The following is a 20,364-nucleotide window of genomic DNA, read 5'->3' as shown; positions in this document are numbered from 1 at the left end:
GGCCAGCTTGAACTATCATCTACCAGCCTCCTGATTCAATGTCGCTGTCCACGGGGAGTCGGAGCGCGAGAAAAGTGATTGAGGAATTCAATTAAAAAATAATACTTTTTCTGCTGCCATTGTAACCCTGGCCATTTCTGACAAACTGACAGTTGTAATGTCAGCCTCATTTCTCACGCTGATTTAGAAACTACTGCTTCACGGGAAATGTATGAGCATCGACATGCAATGATTTCCACTAAGTATTTTCTCAGAACATTCCTGGAGTGCAAGTAAAGATTTGATGCCCAGCCAGGCAGTGAAGCAACCAAACCCGTCTGATCCATTACACTTTGTGCTGTAAGAGTGCCGCTCCGTGTTGTCTGCATTGTGCAGCAACGGTTCGGCACCACTCTGTGGCCTTCCAGCCAGTGAAGCTCCTCTCCTCAGGCCAGAAGGTTGGAGATCAACACTGAGGAGCAGCCCCACTAGTCTGAACGTCTCGAGCACTGAATGCATTCTGCACTTTTAACCTTTTTTTGTACCAGTTGGGAGCAGGACTCGAACTCAGTGTGAACACCAGCCCTTGCCCCTCTGCAGCACTCATGACGTACAAAGAGTCATCTCCGAGCTCTTTACAGTGAAATGGATAGTGAGTGGGCAACGTGTTATGGAGGGGTGAAGGGAAGAGGGTCTTGAGGGGCAAAAGCACCATTGAAGGGGAGGGTTTGAGCCATTTTTTGAATGGGCAGACAGGAAGTTGTGAGAAGGAGATACTGAGGAAGAGAGTCCCAGAGGCTGGGGGTAAGATGGAGCAAAAAGCCGGTCAAGAACTACCTGCACAAATAGAACTCCTGATTTGATGTCGATTCAGACTTTTACAACATAGAAGCTGTCAGCTTAAGCTGGTCACTAATATGATACCACTCCAACTCACAATGATGCACAATCCTTGCGTTTACGGAGCACCATGTCACATTGGAGGCTACTTTCTAAAACAAAAAGGATTAAAAACCCGATTGTTATTAAATTGCAGAAATAGAAGTGTAAAAAGCTCAATTAGTCTCGGGTCCCAGTGTTTATACCATTCCTTGTGTTCCAGGAACTGAACATGGCTGAGTTTGAGGAGCGCTTTAAGACCAGGGCCCAGGGCTCAGCGGTGAACATCAACACCTTGAAAATGAAGGTTACCCAGAAAGCGGTCAGCAAAGTGAATCTGATTGAGTCGAACCGAGCAAAGAACCTGGCCATCACCTTGCGGAAAGGGTGCCTGAGCTCTGACGATATCTGCAAGGCCATTGACGAGTGAGTCATTGTGTGCTTGTGTGGCTAACGCACGTGAATGGGCCTGATGGGAAAGACGTGGTGTGGAGAGAGGCGGGGGGGGGGGGGGGGGGAGAGGGGGCAGCAGGGGAGTTATGCAGCGTTTCCGGGGAGTTTTCTGGCTGCTTTGTGAGGAATGGGAGTTCTATCTGCCCCTCACAGGACTACTGACTGTCCAGAGGCGGATTCGATGGTGGGGATTCCCGAAACCAGGAATTTCTGATCCTGAGCCCCGACGGGGAATCTGGTGTGGTATTCCACGCCGTGCATGTGGGCCCCGCAGGTGGACACCAGGTCAAGCAAGTAGCCGAGACCACCCCTCACCTCCCCACATCCCCCACCCCACCCCCCGAAGAGATTAAAAAAATATAAAAATTCCCAAATTATTATTCAAGGGGAGGCCAATGGCACTATGTCAGGATGGGTTGCGGGTGGGGAGTGGTGTCTGGGAAAATCCTCAACCCACCTCCACAGGTGGCTAGGCACCAAAGTTTCAGGCGGGCACAGGAAGGTGGACGCTCGAGATGGCCACACCTGACCCATGCCAATGAGGTGCCCTCCCAGTAACGCCATGTTTTCAAGTTGGGCCCGATTGTCAGGCAACCACCAGGAATGCGAGCCCAGAGGTTTCCGAGCCAGGGTCTGTACGTGATACTTAATATTGAAATGGGTGTATGTAAGGCCGACATTCATGTTTCTGGTGGCTTGCTAGATTTCCCAGTTGATACTGGGACAGTATGTGTCAGAACATAAGAACATAAGAATTAGGAACAGCAGTAGGCCATCTAGCCCCTCGAGCCTGCTCCGCCATTCAAAAAGATCATGGCTGATCTGGCCGTGGACTCAGCTCCACTTACCCGCCCGCTCCCCATAACCCTTAATTCCCTTATTGGTTAAAAATCTATCTATCTGTGATTTGAATACATTCAATGAGCTAGCCTCAACTGCTTCCTTGGGCAGAGAATTACACAGATTCACAACTCTCTGGGAGAAGAAATTCCTTCTCAACTCGGTTTTAAATTGGCTCCCCCGTATTTTAAGGCTGTGCCCCCTAGTTCTAGTCTCCCCGACCAGTGGAAACAACCTCTCTGCCTCTATCTTGTCGATCCCTTTCATTATTTTAAATTTTCTATAAGATCACCCCTCATTCTTCTGAACTCCAATGAGTAAAGACCCAGTCTACTCAATCTATCATCATAAGGTAACCCCCTCATCTCCAGAATCAGCCTAGTGAATCGTCTCTGTACCCCCTCCAAGGCTAGTATATCCTTCCTTAAGTAAGGTGACCAAAACTGCACGCAGTACTGCAGGTGCGGCCTCACCAATACCCTGTACAGTTGCAGCAGGACCTCCCTGCTTTTGAACTCCATCCCTCTCGCAATGAAGGCCAACATTCCATTCCCCTTCCTGATTACCTGCTGCATCTGCAAACTACCTTTTTGGGATTCATGCACAAGGACCCCCAGGTCCCTCTGCACCGCAGCATGTTGTAATTTCTCCCCATTCAAATAATTTTCCCTTTTACTGTTTTTTTCCAAGGTGGATGACCTCAGATTTTCCGACATTGTATTCCATCTGCCAAACCTTAGCCCATTCGCTTAACCTATCTAAATCTCTTTGCAGCCTCTCTGTGTCCTCTACACAACCCGCTTTCCCACTAATCTTTGTGTCATCTACAAATTTTGTTACACTACACTCTGTCCCCTCTTCCAGGTCATCTATGTATATTGTAAACAGTTGTGGTCCCAGCACCGATCCCTGTGGCACACCACTAATCATGCTTGACAAAACTGCTGGAATTTTTTGACGATGTTTCCAGTAGAGTGGACAAGGGAGAATCAGTTGATGTGGTGTATTTGGACTTTCAGAAGGTTTTCGACAAGGTCCCAAGAGATTAATGTGCAAAGTTAAAGCACATGGGATTGGGGGTAGTGTGCTGATGTGGATTGAGAACTGGTTGGCAGACAGGAAGCAAAGAGTAGGACCAAATGGGTACTTTTCAGAATGGCAGGCAGTGACTAGTGGGGTACCGCAAGGTTCTGTGCTGGGGCCCCATCTGTTTATATTGTACATTAATGATTTAGACGAGGGGATTAAATGTAGTATCTCCAAATTTGCAGATGACACTAAGTTGGGTGGAAGTGTGAGCTGCGAGGAGGATGCTATGAGGCTGCAGAGTGACTTGGATAGGTTAGGTGAGTGGGCAAATGCATGGCAGATGAAGTATAATGTGGATAAATGTGAGGTTATCCACTTTGGTGGTAAAAACAGAGAGACAGACTATTATCTGAATGGTGACAGATTAGGAAAAGGGGAGGTGCAACGAGACCTGGGTGTCATGGTACATCAGTCATTGAAGGTTGGCATGCAGGTGCAGCAGGCGGTTAAGAAAGCAAATGGCATGTTGGCCTTCATAGCGAGCGGATTTGAATACAGGGGCAGGGAGGTGTTACTACAGTTGTACAGGGCCTTGGTGAGGCCACACCTGGAGTATTGTGTACAGTTTTGGTCTCCTAACTTGAGGAGGGACATTCTTGCTATTGAGGGAGTGCAGCGAAGTTTCACCAGACTGATTCCCGGGATGGCGGGACTGACATATCAAGAAAGACTGGATCAACTGGGCTTGTATTCACTGGAGTTCAGAAGAATGAGAGGGGATCTCATAGAAACGTTTAAAATTCTGATGGGGTTAGACAGATTAGATGCAGGAAGAATGTTCCCAATGTTGGGGAAGTCCAGAACCAGGGGTCACAGTCTAAGGATAAGGGGTAAGCCATTTAGGACCGAGATGAGGAGAAACTTCTTCACCCAGAGGGTGGTGAACCTGTGGAATTCTCTACCACAGAAAGTTGTTGAGGCCAATTCACTAAACATATTCAAAAAGGAGTTAGATGTAGTCCTTACTACTAGGGGGATCATGGGGTATGGTGAGAAAGCAGGAATGGGGTACTGAAGTTGCATATTCAGCCATGAACTCATCGAATGGCGGTGCAGGCTCGAAGGGCCGAATGGCCTGCTCCTGCACCTATTTTCTATGTTTCTATGTTTCTAACCACCGATTTCCAACCCGAAAAGGACCCATTTATCCCGACTCTCTGCTTTCTGTTAGCCAGCCAATTCGCGATCCATGCTAATACATTTCCTCTGACTCCGCGTAACTTTATCTTCTGCAGTAACCTTTTGTGTGGCACCTTATCGAATGCCTTTTGGAAATCTAAATACACCACATCCATCAGTACACCTCTATCCACCATGCTCGTTATATCCTCAAAGAATTCCAGTAAATTAGTTAAACATGATTTCCCCTTCATGAATCCATGTTGCGTCTGCTTGATTGCACTATTCCTACCTAGATGTCCCACTATTTCTTCCTTAATGATAGCTTCAAGCATTTTCACCACTACAGATGTTAAACTAACCGGCCTATAGTTACCTGCCTTTTGTCTGCCCCCTTTTTTAAACAGAAGCATTACATTAGCTGCTTTCCAAGCCGCTGGTACCTCCCCAGAGTCCAGAGAATTTTGGTAGATTATAACAAATGCATCTGCTATAACTTCCGCCATCTCTTTTAATACCCTGGGATGCATTTCATCAGGATTAAATCCCCCTTCTCATCTTCTAAGGGACCAACATTTACTTTAGTTACTGTCTTCCGTTTTATATATCGGTAAAAGCTTTTACTATCTGTTTTTATGTTTTGCGCAAGTTTACTTTCGTAATCTATCTTTCCTTTCTTTATTGCTTTCTTAGTCATTCTTTGCTGTCGTTTAAAATCTTCCCAATCTTCTAGTTTCCCACTAACCTTGGCCACCTTATACGTATTGGTTTTTAATTTGATACTCTCCTTTATTTCCTTGGTTATCCACGGCTGGTTTTCCCTTCTCTTACCGCCCTTCTTTTTCACTGGAATATATTTTTGTTGAGCACTATGAAAGAGCTCCTTAAAAGTCCTCCACTGTTCCTCAATTGTGCCACCGTTTAGTCTGTGTTTCCAGTTGGGTTAGGGTTAGGGGGAAATGGGCTCTCTCAGCCTGAGCCCAGCAATGTTGTTGCTGAACCAAGACCAGGAAGGGGGAGAATTCTGATCAGTACTAGCAGACGTCTGGGATTTGAACCCTGCCAGCCTGTCCCTTCCAATGATGCAGTGTTTCTTGCCAGGCAGGTGGTCATTGTGCTGCTAGGTTAAGGAGGACCTCAAGTGCGTACTGAAGAACCTTGGGTCCCTTAGACACGCAGAGTCGAACACTGCTTATTGCAGCTTCTGTTTGTACAAGTTCACCATTAAGAACATAAGAAATAGGAGCAGGAGTAGGCCATTTGGCCCTTCAAGCCTGCTCCGCCAGTCAATAAGACCATGGCTGATTCCGGATCTTGGACTCAGCTCCACTTTCCGCCCCCCCCTCCCTGCTCCTCATAACCCCTTATCCCCTTATCGTTTAAGAAACTGTCTATTTCTATCTTAAATACATTCAATGACCCAGCCTCCACAGCTCTCTGGGGCAGAGAATTCCACAGATTTACAACCCTCTGAGAGAAGCAATTCCTCCTCATCTGAGTTTTACATGGGCAACCTCTTATTCTAAAACTATGGCCCCTAGTTCCAGATTCCCCCATGAATGAAAACATTCTATTCTTTACTCCAAGAGCACTGACTTGTAGCCCTTTTAATTCAGAGGTTTGGTTCAGATAAGGCAGCCAGTTTGACCTTGAACATCCAGAATACTAGCATCTTCCCATCAGCACATACATCTGTTTGTTAAATCGGAGTGACTCCTGCTGATGACCAGAAGCTGCAGAAACGTACTGCGTGTTAATCTGGAAGCGAAAGCTTCATTTCTTTTCCACAGACCATTTTTGATCGGCATTTTTTCTAACAGTGCGTTCTCTCCCGGCATTTTTCCCGCTCCCTCCCGGCATTTTTCCCGCTCTCTCCCAGCACTTTTCCCGCTCCCTCCCGGCATTTAAATGTTTTTTTTAATGAAGCGGTTCCCGTGAGGAACCTGCAGCACCCGTGCGCAGTCTGCCTCCGGTTCGCCAGCAGCAGTCGCGCCCTTCTTAAATAAACCCACTGCTCTGATCTCAGCTGCCCTGCCTCACCTTGTGTGCAAATAAAACTCTTCATAATGGTGGTCCCAATCTTGTCCTGTGCAGCCATGACGCCGTGCCCTCTCGCCCTGCCCTGTGACTAACGTGCCCGCGATTGTGCTTTTCTACCCTGGTGTAGCTTTGACCTGAATTCGCTCAATCTGGATTTCATCGAGCTGCTGACACGGTTCGTGCCGACCGACTACGAGCGCAAGGTGCTGCAGCAGTACGAGAATGACAAGAAACCGCTGGAGGATCTGGCCGAAGAGGATCGCTTCATGATCAAATTCAGCAAGATCCCACGGCTCTCTGAGCGCATGAACATCATTATCTTCATGGGCAACTTCAGCGACAGTGTGCAGCTGCTGACGCCGGTGAGCATCTCCGTCCCTATCCTGGGGCATAGAAACAGGAGCCTGTTCCGCCATTCAGTGAGATCAGGCTGCTCTGCCACCTAACTCCACTTACCCCCCTATCCCTCAATAACTTTGGTTAACAAAAATCTATCAATCTCAGATTTAAAATTAACAATTGACCTAGCATCAATTGGAAGAGAGTTTCAAACGTCTACCACCCCTTTCTGTTTTGACGTGTTTCCGAATTTCACTCCTGAAAGGTCTCGCTCTAAGTTTTAGGCTATATTCCCCCCTAGTCCGAGACTCCCCAAACAGCAGAAATAGTTTCTCTCCACCCTATCAGTTCCCCTTAAAATCTTAAATATTTCAATTAATGATCTAAATTCCAGGAGTCCAACCCTAGTTTCTGTAATTTCTACTCATAATTTAACCCTCGGAGTCCAGGTATTGTTCTGGTAACTCTACGCTGTACTCCCTCCAAGGCCAAGACGATAGTATGCAGGTACAGCAAGTGATCAGGAAGGCCAATGCTATCTTGGCCTTTATTGCAAGAGGAATGGAATATAAATTAAAAAGTAGGACCTCAAAAGTAGTAATCTCGGGATTGCTACCAGTGCCACGTGCTAGTCAGAGTAGGAATCGCAGGATAGCGCAGATGAATACGTGGCTTGAGCAGTGGTGCAGCAGGGAGGGATTCAAATTCCTGGGGCATTGGAACCAGTTCTGGGGGAGGTGGGACCAGTACAAACCAGACGGTCTGCACCTGGGCAGGATCGGAACCAATGTCCTAGGGGGAGTGTTTGCTAGTGCTGTTGGGGAGGAGTTAAACTAATATGGCAGGGGGATGGGAACCAATGCAGGGAGACAGAGGGAAACAAAAAGGAGACAAAAGCAAAAGACAGAAAGGAGATGAGGAAAAGTGGAGGGCAGAGAAACCCAAGGCAAAGAACAAAAAGGGCCACTGTACAGCAAAACTCTAAAAGGACAGAGGGTGTTAAAAAAACAAGCCTGAAGGCTTTGTGTCTTAATGCAAGGAGTATCCGCAATAAGGTGGATGAATTAACTGTGCAAATAGATGTTAACAAATATGATGTGATTGGGATTACGGAGACGTGGCTCCAGGATGATCAGGGCTGGGAACTCAACATCCAGGGGTATTCAACATTCAGGAAGGATAGAATAAAAGGAAAAGGAGGTGGGGTAACATTGCTGGTTAAGGAGGAGATTAAGGCAATAGTTAGGAAGGACATTAGCTTGGATGATGTGGAATCTATATGGGTAGAGCTGCAGAACACCAAAGAGCAAAAAACGTTAGTGGGAGTTGTAGTGATGTTGGGGAGGGCATCAAACAGGAAATTAGGGGTGCATGCAATAAAGGTGCAGCAGTTATAATGGGTGACTTTAATATGCACATAGATTGGGCTAACCAAACTGGAAGCAATACGGTGGAGGAGGATTTTCTGGAGTGCATAAGGGATGGTTTTTTAGACCAATATGTCGAGGAACCAACTAGGGGGAAGGCCATCTTAGACTGGGTGTTGTGTAATGAGAGAGGATTAATTAGCAATCTCGTTGTGCGAGGCCCCTTGGGGAAGAGTGACCATAATATGGTGGTATTCTGCATTAGGATGGAGAATGAAACAGTTAATTCAGAGACCATGGTCCAGAACTTAAAGAAGGCTAACTTTGAAGGTATGATGCGTGAATTGGCTAGGATAGATTGGCGAATGATACTTAAGAGGTTGACTGTGGATAGGCAATGGCAGACATTTAGAGACCGCATGGATGAACTACAACAATTGTACATTCCTGTCTGGCGTAAAAATAAAAAGGGAAGGTGGCTCAACCGTGGCTATCAAGGGAAATCAGGGATAGTATTAAAGCCAAGGAAGTGGCATACAAATTGGCCAGAAATAGCAGTGAACCCGGGGACTGGGAGAAATTTAGAACTCAGCAGAGGAGGACAAAGGGTTTGATTGGGGCAGGGAAAATGGAGTACGAGTATAAGCTTGCAGGGAACATTAAGACGGATTGCAAAAGTTTCTATAGATATGTAAAGAGAAAAAGGTTAGTAAAGACAAACGTAGGTCCCCTGCAGTCAGAATCAGGGGAAGTCATAACGGGGAACAAAGAAATGGCGGACACTTTGAACAAGTACTTTGGTTCGGTATTCACTCAGGAGGACACAAACAACCTTCCAGATATAAAAGGGGTCAGAGGGTCTAGTAAGGAGGAGGAATTGAGGGAAATCCTTATTAGTCGGGAAATTGTGTTGGGGAAATTGATGGGATTGAAGGCCGATAAATCCCCAGGGCCTGATGGACTGCATCCCAGAGTACTTAAGGAGGTGGCCTTGGAAATAGTGGATGCATTGACAGTCATTTTCCAACATTCCATTGACTCTGGATCAGTTCCTATGGAGTGGAGGGTAGCCAATGTAACCCCACTTTTTAAAAAAGGAGGGAGAGAGATAACAGGGAATTATAGACCGGTCAGCCTGACATCGGTAGTGGGTAAAATGATGGAATCAATTATTAAGGATGTCATAGCAGTGCATTTGGAAAGAGGTGACATGATAGGTCCAAGTCAGCATGGATTTGTGAAAGGGAAATCATGCTTGACAAATCTTCTGGAATTTTTTGAGGATGTTTCCAGTAGAGTGGACAAGGGAGAACCAGTTGATGTGGTATATTTGGACTTTCAGAAGGCTTTCGACAAGGTCCCACACAAGAGATTAATGTGCAAAGTTAAAGCACATGGGATTGGGGGTAGTGTGCTGACATGGATTGAGAACTGGTTGTCAGACAGGAAGCAAAGAGTAGGAGTAAATGGGGACTTTTCAGAATGGCAGGCAGTGACTAGTGGAGTACCGCAAGGTTCTGTGCTGGGGCCCCAGCTGTTTACACTATACATTAATGATTTAGACGAGGGGATTAAATGTAGTATCTCCAAATTTGCGGATGACACTAAGTTGGGTGACAGTGTGAGCTGCGAGGAGGATGCTATGAGGCTGTAGAGCTACTTGGATAGGTTAGGTGAGTGGGCAAATGCATGGTAGGTGAAGTATAATGTGGATAAATGTGAGGTTATCCACTTTGGTGGCAAAAACAGAGAGACAGACTATTATCTGAATGGTGACAGATTAGGAAAAGGGGAGGTGCAAAGAGACCTGGGTGTCATGCTACATCAGTCATTGAAGGTTGGCATGCAGGTACAACAGGCGGTTAAGAAAGCAAATGGCATGTTGGCCTTCATAGCGAGGGGATTTGAGTACAGGGGCAGGGAGGTATTGCTACAGTTGTACAGGGCCTTGGTGAGGCCACACCTGGAGTACTGTGTACAGTTTTAGTCTCCTATCCTGAGGAAGGACATTCTTGCTATTGAGGGAGTGCAGCGAAGGTTCACCAGACTGATTCCCGGGATGGCGGGATTGACCTATCAAGAAAGACTGGATCAACTGGGCTGGTATTCACCTCATAGAAACGTTTAAAATTCTGATGGGGTTAGACAGGTTAGATGCAGGAAGAATGTTCCCAATGTTGGGGAAGTCCAGAACCAGGGGACACAGTCTAAGGATAAGGGGTAAGCCATTTAGGACCGAGATGAGGAGGAACTTCTTCACCCAGAGAGTGGTGAACCTGTGGAATTCTCTACCACAGAAAGTTGTTGAGGCCAATTCACTAAATATATTCAAAAAGGAGTTAGATGAAGTTCTTACTACTCGGGGGATCAAGGGGTATGGCGAGAAAGCAGGAATGGGGTACTGAAGTTGCATGTTCAGCCATGAACTCATCGAATGGCGGTGCAGGCTAGAAGGGCCGAATGGCCTACTCCTGCACCTATTTTCTATGTTTCTATGTTTCTATAAAAGCAGGGAAGTCTTACTACCTATATAAGGTATTGGTGAGGCCACACCTGGAATACTGAGTGCAGTTTTGGTTTCCATATTTATGAAAGGATATACTTGCTTTGGAGGCAGTTCCGAGAAGGTTCACTAAGTTGATTCCGGAGATGAGGGGGTTGACTAATAGGAAAGATTGAGTAGGTTGGGCCTCTACTCATTGGAATTCAGAAGAATGAGAGGTGATCTTATCGAAACGTATAAGATCATGAGGGGGCTTGACAAGGTGGATGCAGAGAGGAAGTTTCCACTGATGAGGTAGATTAGAACTAGAGGGCATGATTTTAGAATAAGGGGCTGCCCATTTAAAACAGAGATGAGGAGAAATGTCTTCTCTCAGCGGGTTGTAAATCTGTGGAATTCGCTGCCTCAGAGAGCTGTGGAAGCTGGGACATTGAAGAAATTTAAGACAGAAATAGACAATTTCTTAAACGATAAGGGGATAAGGGGTTATGGGAAGCGGGCGGGAAGTGGAGTTGAGTCCATAATCAGATCAGCCATGATCTTATTGAATTGCGGAACAGGCTCGAGGGGTCGTATGGCCTACTCCTGCTCCTATTTCTTATGTTCTTATTTATCCTTCCTACGGTGTTGTGCCCAGAAATGCTCACAGTGCTCCAGGTATGGAATAACTAGGACTTTATATAGCTGTTGCATAACTTATATCCCCTTGTATTCTAGTCCTCTAGATACAAAGACCAGCAGTGCAGCAATTAAGACTTAATCGTACCTAGGATTTAGACTGTTATCGCCATTACTGCAGGGACAATTGGGACCAGCGCGCACATTTAGCGATCTGGTATGCCTGGTCGCACAAGGCTTATCTCCGCCCGTGATGTGTTGCGAGTCCCCACCCCCTCCTATTCTGCTGCTGTGGAAGGTCCCTCCACCTTACAGGGCCCTGCGGAACCCCACGTAAGGCCAAGGATAAACTCCAGCATAGACCAGTTGGGCCGAATGGCCTGCTTCTGTGCTCTCCTGTATATTCTATTTAATTCAATGTTAGAAAGGCTGCAGATTTTCCATTCTACTGTTTCAGGGGAGGAAGCTAATTTTATTTGCTTGAGGTATCAATTCTTTACTATATCCATCGCTAATGAATGATGCTGTTTGACCGATGGGCTATCTGTCTGCACGTTATCTACTGGAATTGTACAGATGTGGGGCAGCTCTGAGGGAATAATCTGAGTTCAAGGCCCACTTGGGGATCTAAGCACATAATGTAGGCCGACACTCTGGTACAGTGCTGAGGGAGTGCTACTTTATCCGTGGTGCCACCCTTTAGGTGAGATGTTACACCAAGGCTCCTTCTGCTTGTTTCTGTGGGTTAGATGGATATTAAAGATCCCAAGGCAAACATCGAATCAGAGCAGGGAGTTCCGCGATTATCCTGCTGAACATTCTCCCTCGAATAGCTCAAGGATGAGAAGTTGATATTGGAGGTGGTCTGCAACTGGGAGGCAATGTTGGTCAGCAGGGACGGGTATGAGGAGGTGCATGATGGGATACAGGCAGCAGAGTTTTGGATGAAGTGAAATTTACTTAGGGTGGAGGATGGGAGGCTGGCTCGGGGAGCATTGGAATAGTCAAGTCTGGATGTGACAGTAAGAGAGAAAGACTTGCATTTATATAGCGCCTTTCATGATCACTGGACGTCTCAAAGCGTAATCATTGTTGTAATATGGGAAACGCAGCAGCCAACTTGCGCACAGCAATCTCCCACAAACAGCAATGTGATAATGACCAGATCATCTGTTTTTGTTATGTTGATTGGGGGATAAATATTGGTGAGGACACCAGGGATAACTCCCCTGCTCTTTTTCAAAATAGTGCCATGGTACCTTTTACATTCACCTGAGAAGGCAGACGGGGCCTCAGTTTAACATCTCATGTGAAAGACGGCACCTCCGACAGTGCAGCACTCCCTCGGCACTGCTCTGGGAGTGTCAGCCTAGATTTATGTGCTCAAAGTTCTTGGAGTGGGACTTGAACCCACAACCTTCTGCCTCCGAGGCGAGTATGCTACCCACTGAGCCACGGCTGACATGCAGCATAGATGAGAGTTTCAGCAGCAGAACAAATATGGATGATGATTTTGAGGTGGAAGGAGGTGGCCTTTATGACGGAGAGGATATGAAGCTCAGCTTGGGGGTGAAATAGGAGACGGAGGTTGTGAACAGTCAGCTTCAGCCTGAGACAGTGGCCTTGGGAGGTGAAATCAGTAGTGATGGAAGAAGTTTGTGGCTGAAGACAATCGCTTTCGTCTTTCCAATGTTCCGCTGAAGGAAGTTACAGCTCATCCAAGATTGGATGTTGAACAAGCGTTCTAACAGCACAGAGGCAGTGGTGGGATCAGGAAAGGTGGTGAAGGACTTGGTTTCATTGGTGTATATGTGGACACTAATCCCATGGCCTTGGGTGATGTTGCCAAGGCAGCATGTTGATGGGGAAGAGGAGGAGGCCAAGAATGAGGGTCTCCAGAGAGACCGGTGCAGGGGCAGGAAGGGAAGCTCCTGGAGAAGCTGATTGAAGATTGAATAGGTAAGCATGCAACCAAGCAATGGCAGTCTCACTGGGCTGGACCGTGGAGGAGAGCGATCGGAAGAGGATGGTGTGATCAACTGTCGAAAGTTGCAGACAGGTCAAGGAGCACGACATTACAACAGTGACCTCACTCAAAGCGCTGTAAAGCGCTTTGAGACATCTGGTGGTTGTGAAAGGCGCTATAGAAATCCAAGTCTTTAGGGAGCTGCAGGAGCAGTGGACACAGGTCTGAGGTGATCTGAGGTGGCAGCACTTTCAAACGCCTTGGCGAGACAAAGCTGGTTTGGAGATAGGACAGTACTTGGAAAGGACAGTGGGGTCAAAGGGTGGGTTTTTTGAAGTGGGGTGTGGAGACCGGGGTGAGGTAATGGCAGTTTTGAAAGGGAGGGAGCCCAGTCCCCGAGGAGAGGGAGCAATTTAAATATCCACTAAAATAAAACATGATAAGATACACGTCTTTATTCTTCTAAAGATCCATGATGATCAGAACTGAGCAGGTTTTATTAAATGGTCCCCTGAAGGGGTACATACTACTAGAAAGACCGACAAAGAGGCATTTAATAAAATACAGGCTGCATTGGGATATAGAGACTTTTTATTTTTTATTTTAAATTAATGACTTTTTTTGTAAAACCCCATTAAATGCATTCAAATAACAATACCTCTGAGTAGCAATTTCCAACATCTAAAGTCTTTTCTTTTAAAGCTGCCAACCATAAAAGGCCCCTAAAGTGCTGGCCAATCCAGTGCCTTTGCTGCTTTTGACTGGTGCGGGCAGTGTCACAGCCTGCCTGTCTGTGAGAGCTCTGTGCTGTAAATCTGGGCTCCCACTGAGCTCCCTAACCATCGATTTCGTCATCTTCCCTTACAGCAACTCAACGCCATCATCGCTGCATCGATGTCCATCAAATCATCGGCAAAGCTGAAGAGAATCCTGGAGGTAAGATGTTTCAGTTATATCCGCGGCAGGAGAGCGCTGGAAGCTCTCTGCCAATTTCACAAGGAAAGGATAACGCGGAGTAGAAATAGGACAGACTATGGGACACTGTAAATGATTAGAGTTTGAGCATCGCTGGGATATATTAGTCTAAAGTTAGTGAAAGTCTTTGGGCTGCACTTTAAGCTTTTCTGATTTCGGGGTGATAATGGCGCCAGGATGGGAAAGTTAGCGGCTGGGAATAGTTTGCGCTTTAGTGTGTAAGGTTGGGCATCTGGGCCCTGTGTCAAGGGGCGCAGCGCTAAGGGAGGCGTTGTACACCTCTCGTGGCACAAGGATGGGAAACTCCCGCGGTAAAGAGCCAGGCCAGGAGCACTCCGAGAGAGGGCGGGGCGGCTACCTAAAAAAACAAAATCCCCACAAAAATATTCCTAAACATTGCCCACGCCATCGCAACAAAAATTGCACAAAAAAATTAAAACAAGAAACACTCGCGGTTACCTTTGGAGTCCGTTACTTTCCCGTCTGCCGCCGGGATCGTGGGACCGCACTGATTTCCCAGGCGGTCATTGCGGGCACTGCTCGGGCAAGAGTCAAAACTCGCGCTGGAGTCACAACCAGGGACGTTGCACACCGGCTCGACTCCCGGGCGGTACTGCTCCGTGCTCCCTGTAAAACCATCACCGAATGTCCGCCCGGAAATGCTTCCCGTCGTCATTACTGCCCCTCTGGGGCGCCAATATAGGCGGCCACATACCGAAAATCCGGCCCCAAGAGTTTTATGTGAATATATTCTCATGCCTGAGATTTCTACAGCCGGCACTGTTCGACGCACAGACATTAAACCAAAGTGAGTTGATCCCTGCGTTAAAGCAGCGCACAGAGGAATTTGGGAGGAGCACGTAAGCGTTTATATCAGAACATTGCGGATTGTACTGTCTGCCCTGTTGATATATCTCATTTGGGTCTCATGCATCTTTATGTAAGTATTGTGCTTGAAGTCAGTATGCCCAGTGGATATTACAGAATTATAGCGCATCATGTCCCGCTCACCCATCACCCCTGTGCTCGCTGACCTGCATTGACATCTATTTCAAAATTCTTATCCTTATTTTCAAATCCCTCCATGGCCTCACCCCTCCCTATCTCTGTAATCTCCTCCGGCCCCACAACCCCCCGAGATGTCTGCACTTCTCTAATTCTGCCCTTTTGAGCATCCCTGATTATAATCGCTCAACCATCGGTGGCCGTGTCTTCAGCTGCCTAGAGCCCTAAGCTCTGGAACTCCCTCCCTAAACCTCTCCGCCTCTCTATCTTTCTTTCCTCCTTCAAGACGATCCTTAAAAGCTACCTTCCTCCGCTAATTTCTATTTATGTGACTCGGTGTCAAATTTTTGTCTCATAACACTCCTGTGAAGCGACTTGGGCCGTTTCACTACATTAAAGTCGCTATATAAATGCAAATTGTTGTTATTAATGCAGATTTACAGTATTAAAATGCACTTTTAAATTGATTACTTCACTGGATTCAAAGCAGGATACTTGCTGAAGCTGCCCTATACATTCATATATATATATACATATATATGTGTGTGTATGTTTAAACCCCAATGATTTGGCACACATTACTGCCCAAGGTAGGCCACTCACGCTCTCAGTCTCTTGGGTTGTCTGGTTGTCAGTCTGTGGTTTCTCTTTCAGTAATCCATCGCTCAGTCCTTTAACCTTTGTCTCTCCCTGTGACGCTGGGCATCGCATTACATTGGCAGGTCCTCAAGTAATCAGTCCCATCTAGTGCCAGCTTAGGAATCACCGTGACGATCTGCCCATCGCAGGAATAGCATACGAATCTGGGACGAGTATTCATTCACTCTCCCATCAAATTGTATTTTGAATCATTCCATTGTTTTAGGCTCTGCTATGTTACTTGTATATTATTCTGCATTAAATCCCACTCTCCTACTGCCCTGTCCTTTACAAATCTCCATTGACCTCCTATCCCCTCCCCCACCCTCCTGACACCGCACCCACCATCCCGACCTCTCCCGTCCTCTCCCCCACCCTCCCGACCCCTCCCCCACCTTCCAATCCCCTATCCCACCTTCCCATCCCCTCCCCAACCCTCCCCCACCCTTCTGCCACCTCTCCCACCCTCGCGATCCCCTCCCCCACCCCCTGCGGCACCTCCCCCACCCCCTGCGGCACCTCCCCCACCCCCTGCGGCACCTCCCCCACCCTCGCGACCTCCTCCCCCACCCTCGCGACTCCCTCTCCCACCCTCACGGCTCCCTCTCCCACTCTCATGACCCCGCCCCCTCCCCCACCCTCCCGACCCTTCTCCCACCCTCGTAACCTCCTCCCGACCCCTCCCATTCCCCCTCCCCCACATTGGTTTTCCGAAATGGTTATAGTTCAGGTTTCTGCCCAAACTCATTTGCATAATCACAAATGTAAAACGTCCATTAACCAATGCAATTGGGCAGTGTAATAGAAGGTAATTGTTCATTTTATTTTCTTTGCTTTAAAAAGTATTCATTGCTGTATTTAAGAGTGGCAACCTTAATTAATACAGCTGCAAATGGGCACAAAAATGTAACTAATCCATGGGTAACCTGATTCTAAATCACTTTAAAAAAGAAACAATACCGAACCATTTCCTAGTTTCATTGGTGTACACTCGTCAATTAAAAATAGACTGGTTTTATTCAATATCAATATGAAGCTAATTAACATAAAGTATGAAGCTAATTAACATAGGGCTACCAACAGGCCGCTGGCCCGGCCCAAACGCTCCCTGGTGGGCCAGTGGACCCAATTTAAAATCTGCAGAGTTCGCATCCTTTAACCGAAGAGGAGAGACCTTGTGCTGCGTCGTGCTGATGTCAGCATGGCACTGCTGACTGGTTGGGCGACAGAACCACTGTCTATCCCTCAGCCGCCACGACTTCTGCCCCAAGCCCAAAAAAACTTCAAAGTGCTGAATATCGAATATGTGAAAACTTGAAAAAAACAGAGGGAGCGCCCCGTTTTGGGCAGAGGACAATTTCTACCCCTTATGAGTTGCTGCTTGTTTTGTTATATCAATGATTGTAAGATCAAATATTCAACCTGTGAATAACTATCCATTGTGAAAACCGCCCATCATTACTCTTCAACCTGTTCTCTCCTTCAGATCATACTCGCCTTCGGGAACTACATGAACAGCAGTAAAAAAGGAGCTGTTTACGGCTTTCGATTGCAGAGCCTTGACCTGGTAAGGATTTGGGAAATGCTGCTGGAAAGTGAGATACTGAGCCAGTCTAATGATTAGCCCAACAAGTTTTGTAATAATGTGCTGACTGTAGGCAGAGAGTGAGTTAACACAGGTACCATTGTGTTATTGACTGTAGGCAGAGAGTGAGGTAACACAGGTACCATTGTGTTATTGACTGTAGGCAGAGAGTGAGTTAACACACATTCCTGATATATGGCCATGTAGCTGTGCTCCTACTAATTGCTTTGCCGCCATTCATCTTCAGCTCCTCGAAACCAAGTCAACGGACAGAAAACAGACGCTAATGAACTACATTGTGGACATTATCCACGACCAGTATCCTGAACTCAACACCTTTCACACCGAGCTGCTCTTTGTGGACAAAGCCGCTGCAGGTATTAACATCAAGAGTGAACGAAGGAGAATGTTAACTGTGTTGTAAAAGCAGAGGGTTTTGCGAGTAGTTTACACCAGGGGGAGCAGTGATTTGTTTGCACCATGCCCGGGGAGCAGACATTATAGTACACCCACCCGGGAGAGCAACGATTAGAGTGCACCGACCCGGGGGAGAGGTGATTAGGGTACACCAATCAGGGGGAGCAATGATTAGGGTACACCAATCTGGGGGAGTGGCGATTAGGGCACACCAATCGGGGAGCGGTGATTAGGGTACACCAATCAGGGGGAGCAGTGATTAGGGTACACCAATCGGGGAGCGGTGATTAGGGTACACCAATCAGGGGGAGCAGTGATTAGGGTACACCAATCAGGGGGAGCAATGATTAGGGTACACCAACTGGCGGGAGTGGTGATTAGGGTACACCAATCAGGGGGAGCAATGATTAGGGTACACCAATCAGGGGGAGTGGTGATTAGGTACACCAATCAGGGGGAGCGGTGATTAGGGTACACCAATCAGGGGGAGCAGTGATTAGTTACACCAATCAAGGGGGAGCAGTGATTAGGTACACCAATCAGGGGGAGCAATGATTAGGGTACACCAATCTGGGGGAGTGGCGATTAGGGTACACCAATCTGGGGGAGTGGCGATTACGGCACACCAATCGGGGAGCGGTGATTAGGTTACACCAATCATGGGGAGCAGTGATTAGGGTACACCAATTGGGGGGAGCAATGATTAGGGTACACCAATCAGGGTGAGCAGTGATTAGGTACACCAATCAGGGGGAGCAATGATTAGGGTACACCAATCAGGGGGAGTGGTGATTAGGTACACCAATCAGGGTGAGCAGTGATTAGTTACACCAATCAGGGGGAGCAGTGATTAGGTACGCCAATCAGGGGGAGCAATTATTAGGGTACACCAATCTGGGGGAGTGGCGATTAGGGTACACCAATCTGGGGGAGTGGCGATTAGGGCACACCAATCGGGGAGCGGTGATTAGGGTACACCAATCAGGGGGAGCAGTGATTAGGGTACACCAATTGGGGGGAGCAATGATTAGGGTACACCAATCAGGGGGAGCGGTGATTAGGGTACACCAATCAGGGGGAGCAATGATTAGGGTACACCAATCAGGGGGAGCAATGATTAGGGTACACCAATCAGGGGGAGCGGTGATTAGGGTACGCCAATCAGGGGGAGCAATGATTAGGGTACACCAATCAGGGGGAGCAATGATTAGGGTACACCAATCAGGGGGAGCGGTGATTAGGGTACACCAATCAGGGGGAGCGGTGATTAGGGTACACCAATAAGGGGGAGCAATGATTAGGGTACACCAATCAGGGGGAGCAATGATTAGGGTACACCAATCAGGGGGAGCAATGATTAGGGTACACCAATCAGGGGGAGCGGTGATTGGGGTACACCAATCAGGGGGAGCAATGATTAGGGTACACCAATCAGGGGGAGCAATGATTAGGGTACACCAATCAGGAGGAGCAATGATTAGGTACACCAATCAGGGGGAGCAATGATTAGGGTACACCAATCAGGGGGAGCGGTGATTAGGGTACACCAATCAGGGGGAGCAGTGATTAGGGTGCACCAATCTGGGGGAGTGGCGATTAGGGTACACCAATCTGGGGGAGTGGCGATTACGGCACACGAATCGGGGAGCGGTGATTAGGGTACACCAATCAGGGGGAGCAGTGATTAGGGTACACCAATTGGGGTGAGCAATGATTAGGGTACACCAATCAGGGGGAGCAGTGATTAGGTACACCAATCAGGGGGAGCAGTGATTAGGGTACACGAATCAGGGGGAGCGGTGATTAGGTACACCAATCAGGGTGAGCAGTGATTAGTTACACCAATCAGGGGGAGCAGTGATTAGGTACGCCAATCAGGGGGAGCAGTGATTAGGTACGCCAATCAGGGGGAGCAATGATTAGGGTACACCAATCAGGGGGAGCAATGATTAGGTACACCAATCAGGGGGAGCAATGATTAGGGTACACCAATCTGGGGGAGCAATGATTAGGGTACACCAATCAGGGGGAGCAATGATTAGGGTACACCAATCAGGGGGAGCGGTGATTAGGGTACACCAATCAGGGGGAGCAATGATTAGGATACACCAATCAGGGGGAGCAATGATTAGGTACACCAATCAGGGGGAGTGGTGATTAGGGTACACCAATCAAGGGGGAGTAGTGATTAGGTACACCAATCAGGGGGAGCAATGATTAGGGTACACCAATCTGGGGGAGCGGCGATTAGGGTACACCTATTTGGGGGAGCAATGATTAGGTACACCAATCAGGGTGAGCAGTGATTAGGTACACCAATCAGGGGGAGCAATGATTAGGGTACACCAATCAGGGGGAGTGGTGATTATGTACACCAATCAGGGTGAGCAGTGATTAGTTACACCAATCAGGGGGAGCAGTGATTAGGTACGCCAATCAGGGGGAGCAATGATTAGGGTACACCAATCTGGGGGAGTGGCGATTAGGGTACACCAATCTGGGGGAGTGGCGATTAGGGCACACTAATCGGGGAGCGGTGATTAGGGTACAC

At 47.6% G+C, this 20,364-nt stretch overlaps 1 protein-coding gene across 1 annotated transcript in view; it reads left to right on the top strand.

The window, feature by feature from the left end:
* Positions 1-20,364, top strand: part of LOC139233974 (formin-like protein 1) — a 279,898-nt gene that overhangs the window by 235,382 nt on the left and 24,152 nt on the right. The window contains exons 18-22 of the mRNA XM_070864712.1: positions 1,082-1,284; positions 6,527-6,761; positions 14,060-14,128; positions 17,298-17,378; positions 17,644-17,773. Coding sequence (XP_070720813.1) covers positions 1,082-1,284; positions 6,527-6,761; positions 14,060-14,128; positions 17,298-17,378; positions 17,644-17,773 — 718 coding nt within the window. The remainder of the gene's footprint in view (positions 1-1,081; positions 1,285-6,526; positions 6,762-14,059; positions 14,129-17,297; positions 17,379-17,643; positions 17,774-20,364) is intronic.

The sequence above is a fragment of the Pristiophorus japonicus genome, chromosome 21, assembly GCF_044704955.1.
Source record: "Pristiophorus japonicus isolate sPriJap1 chromosome 21, sPriJap1.hap1, whole genome shotgun sequence".
Classification (NCBI taxonomy): domain Eukaryota; kingdom Metazoa; phylum Chordata; class Chondrichthyes; family Pristiophoridae; genus Pristiophorus; species Pristiophorus japonicus.
This window is presented reverse-complemented; position numbering and strand designations above follow the sequence as displayed.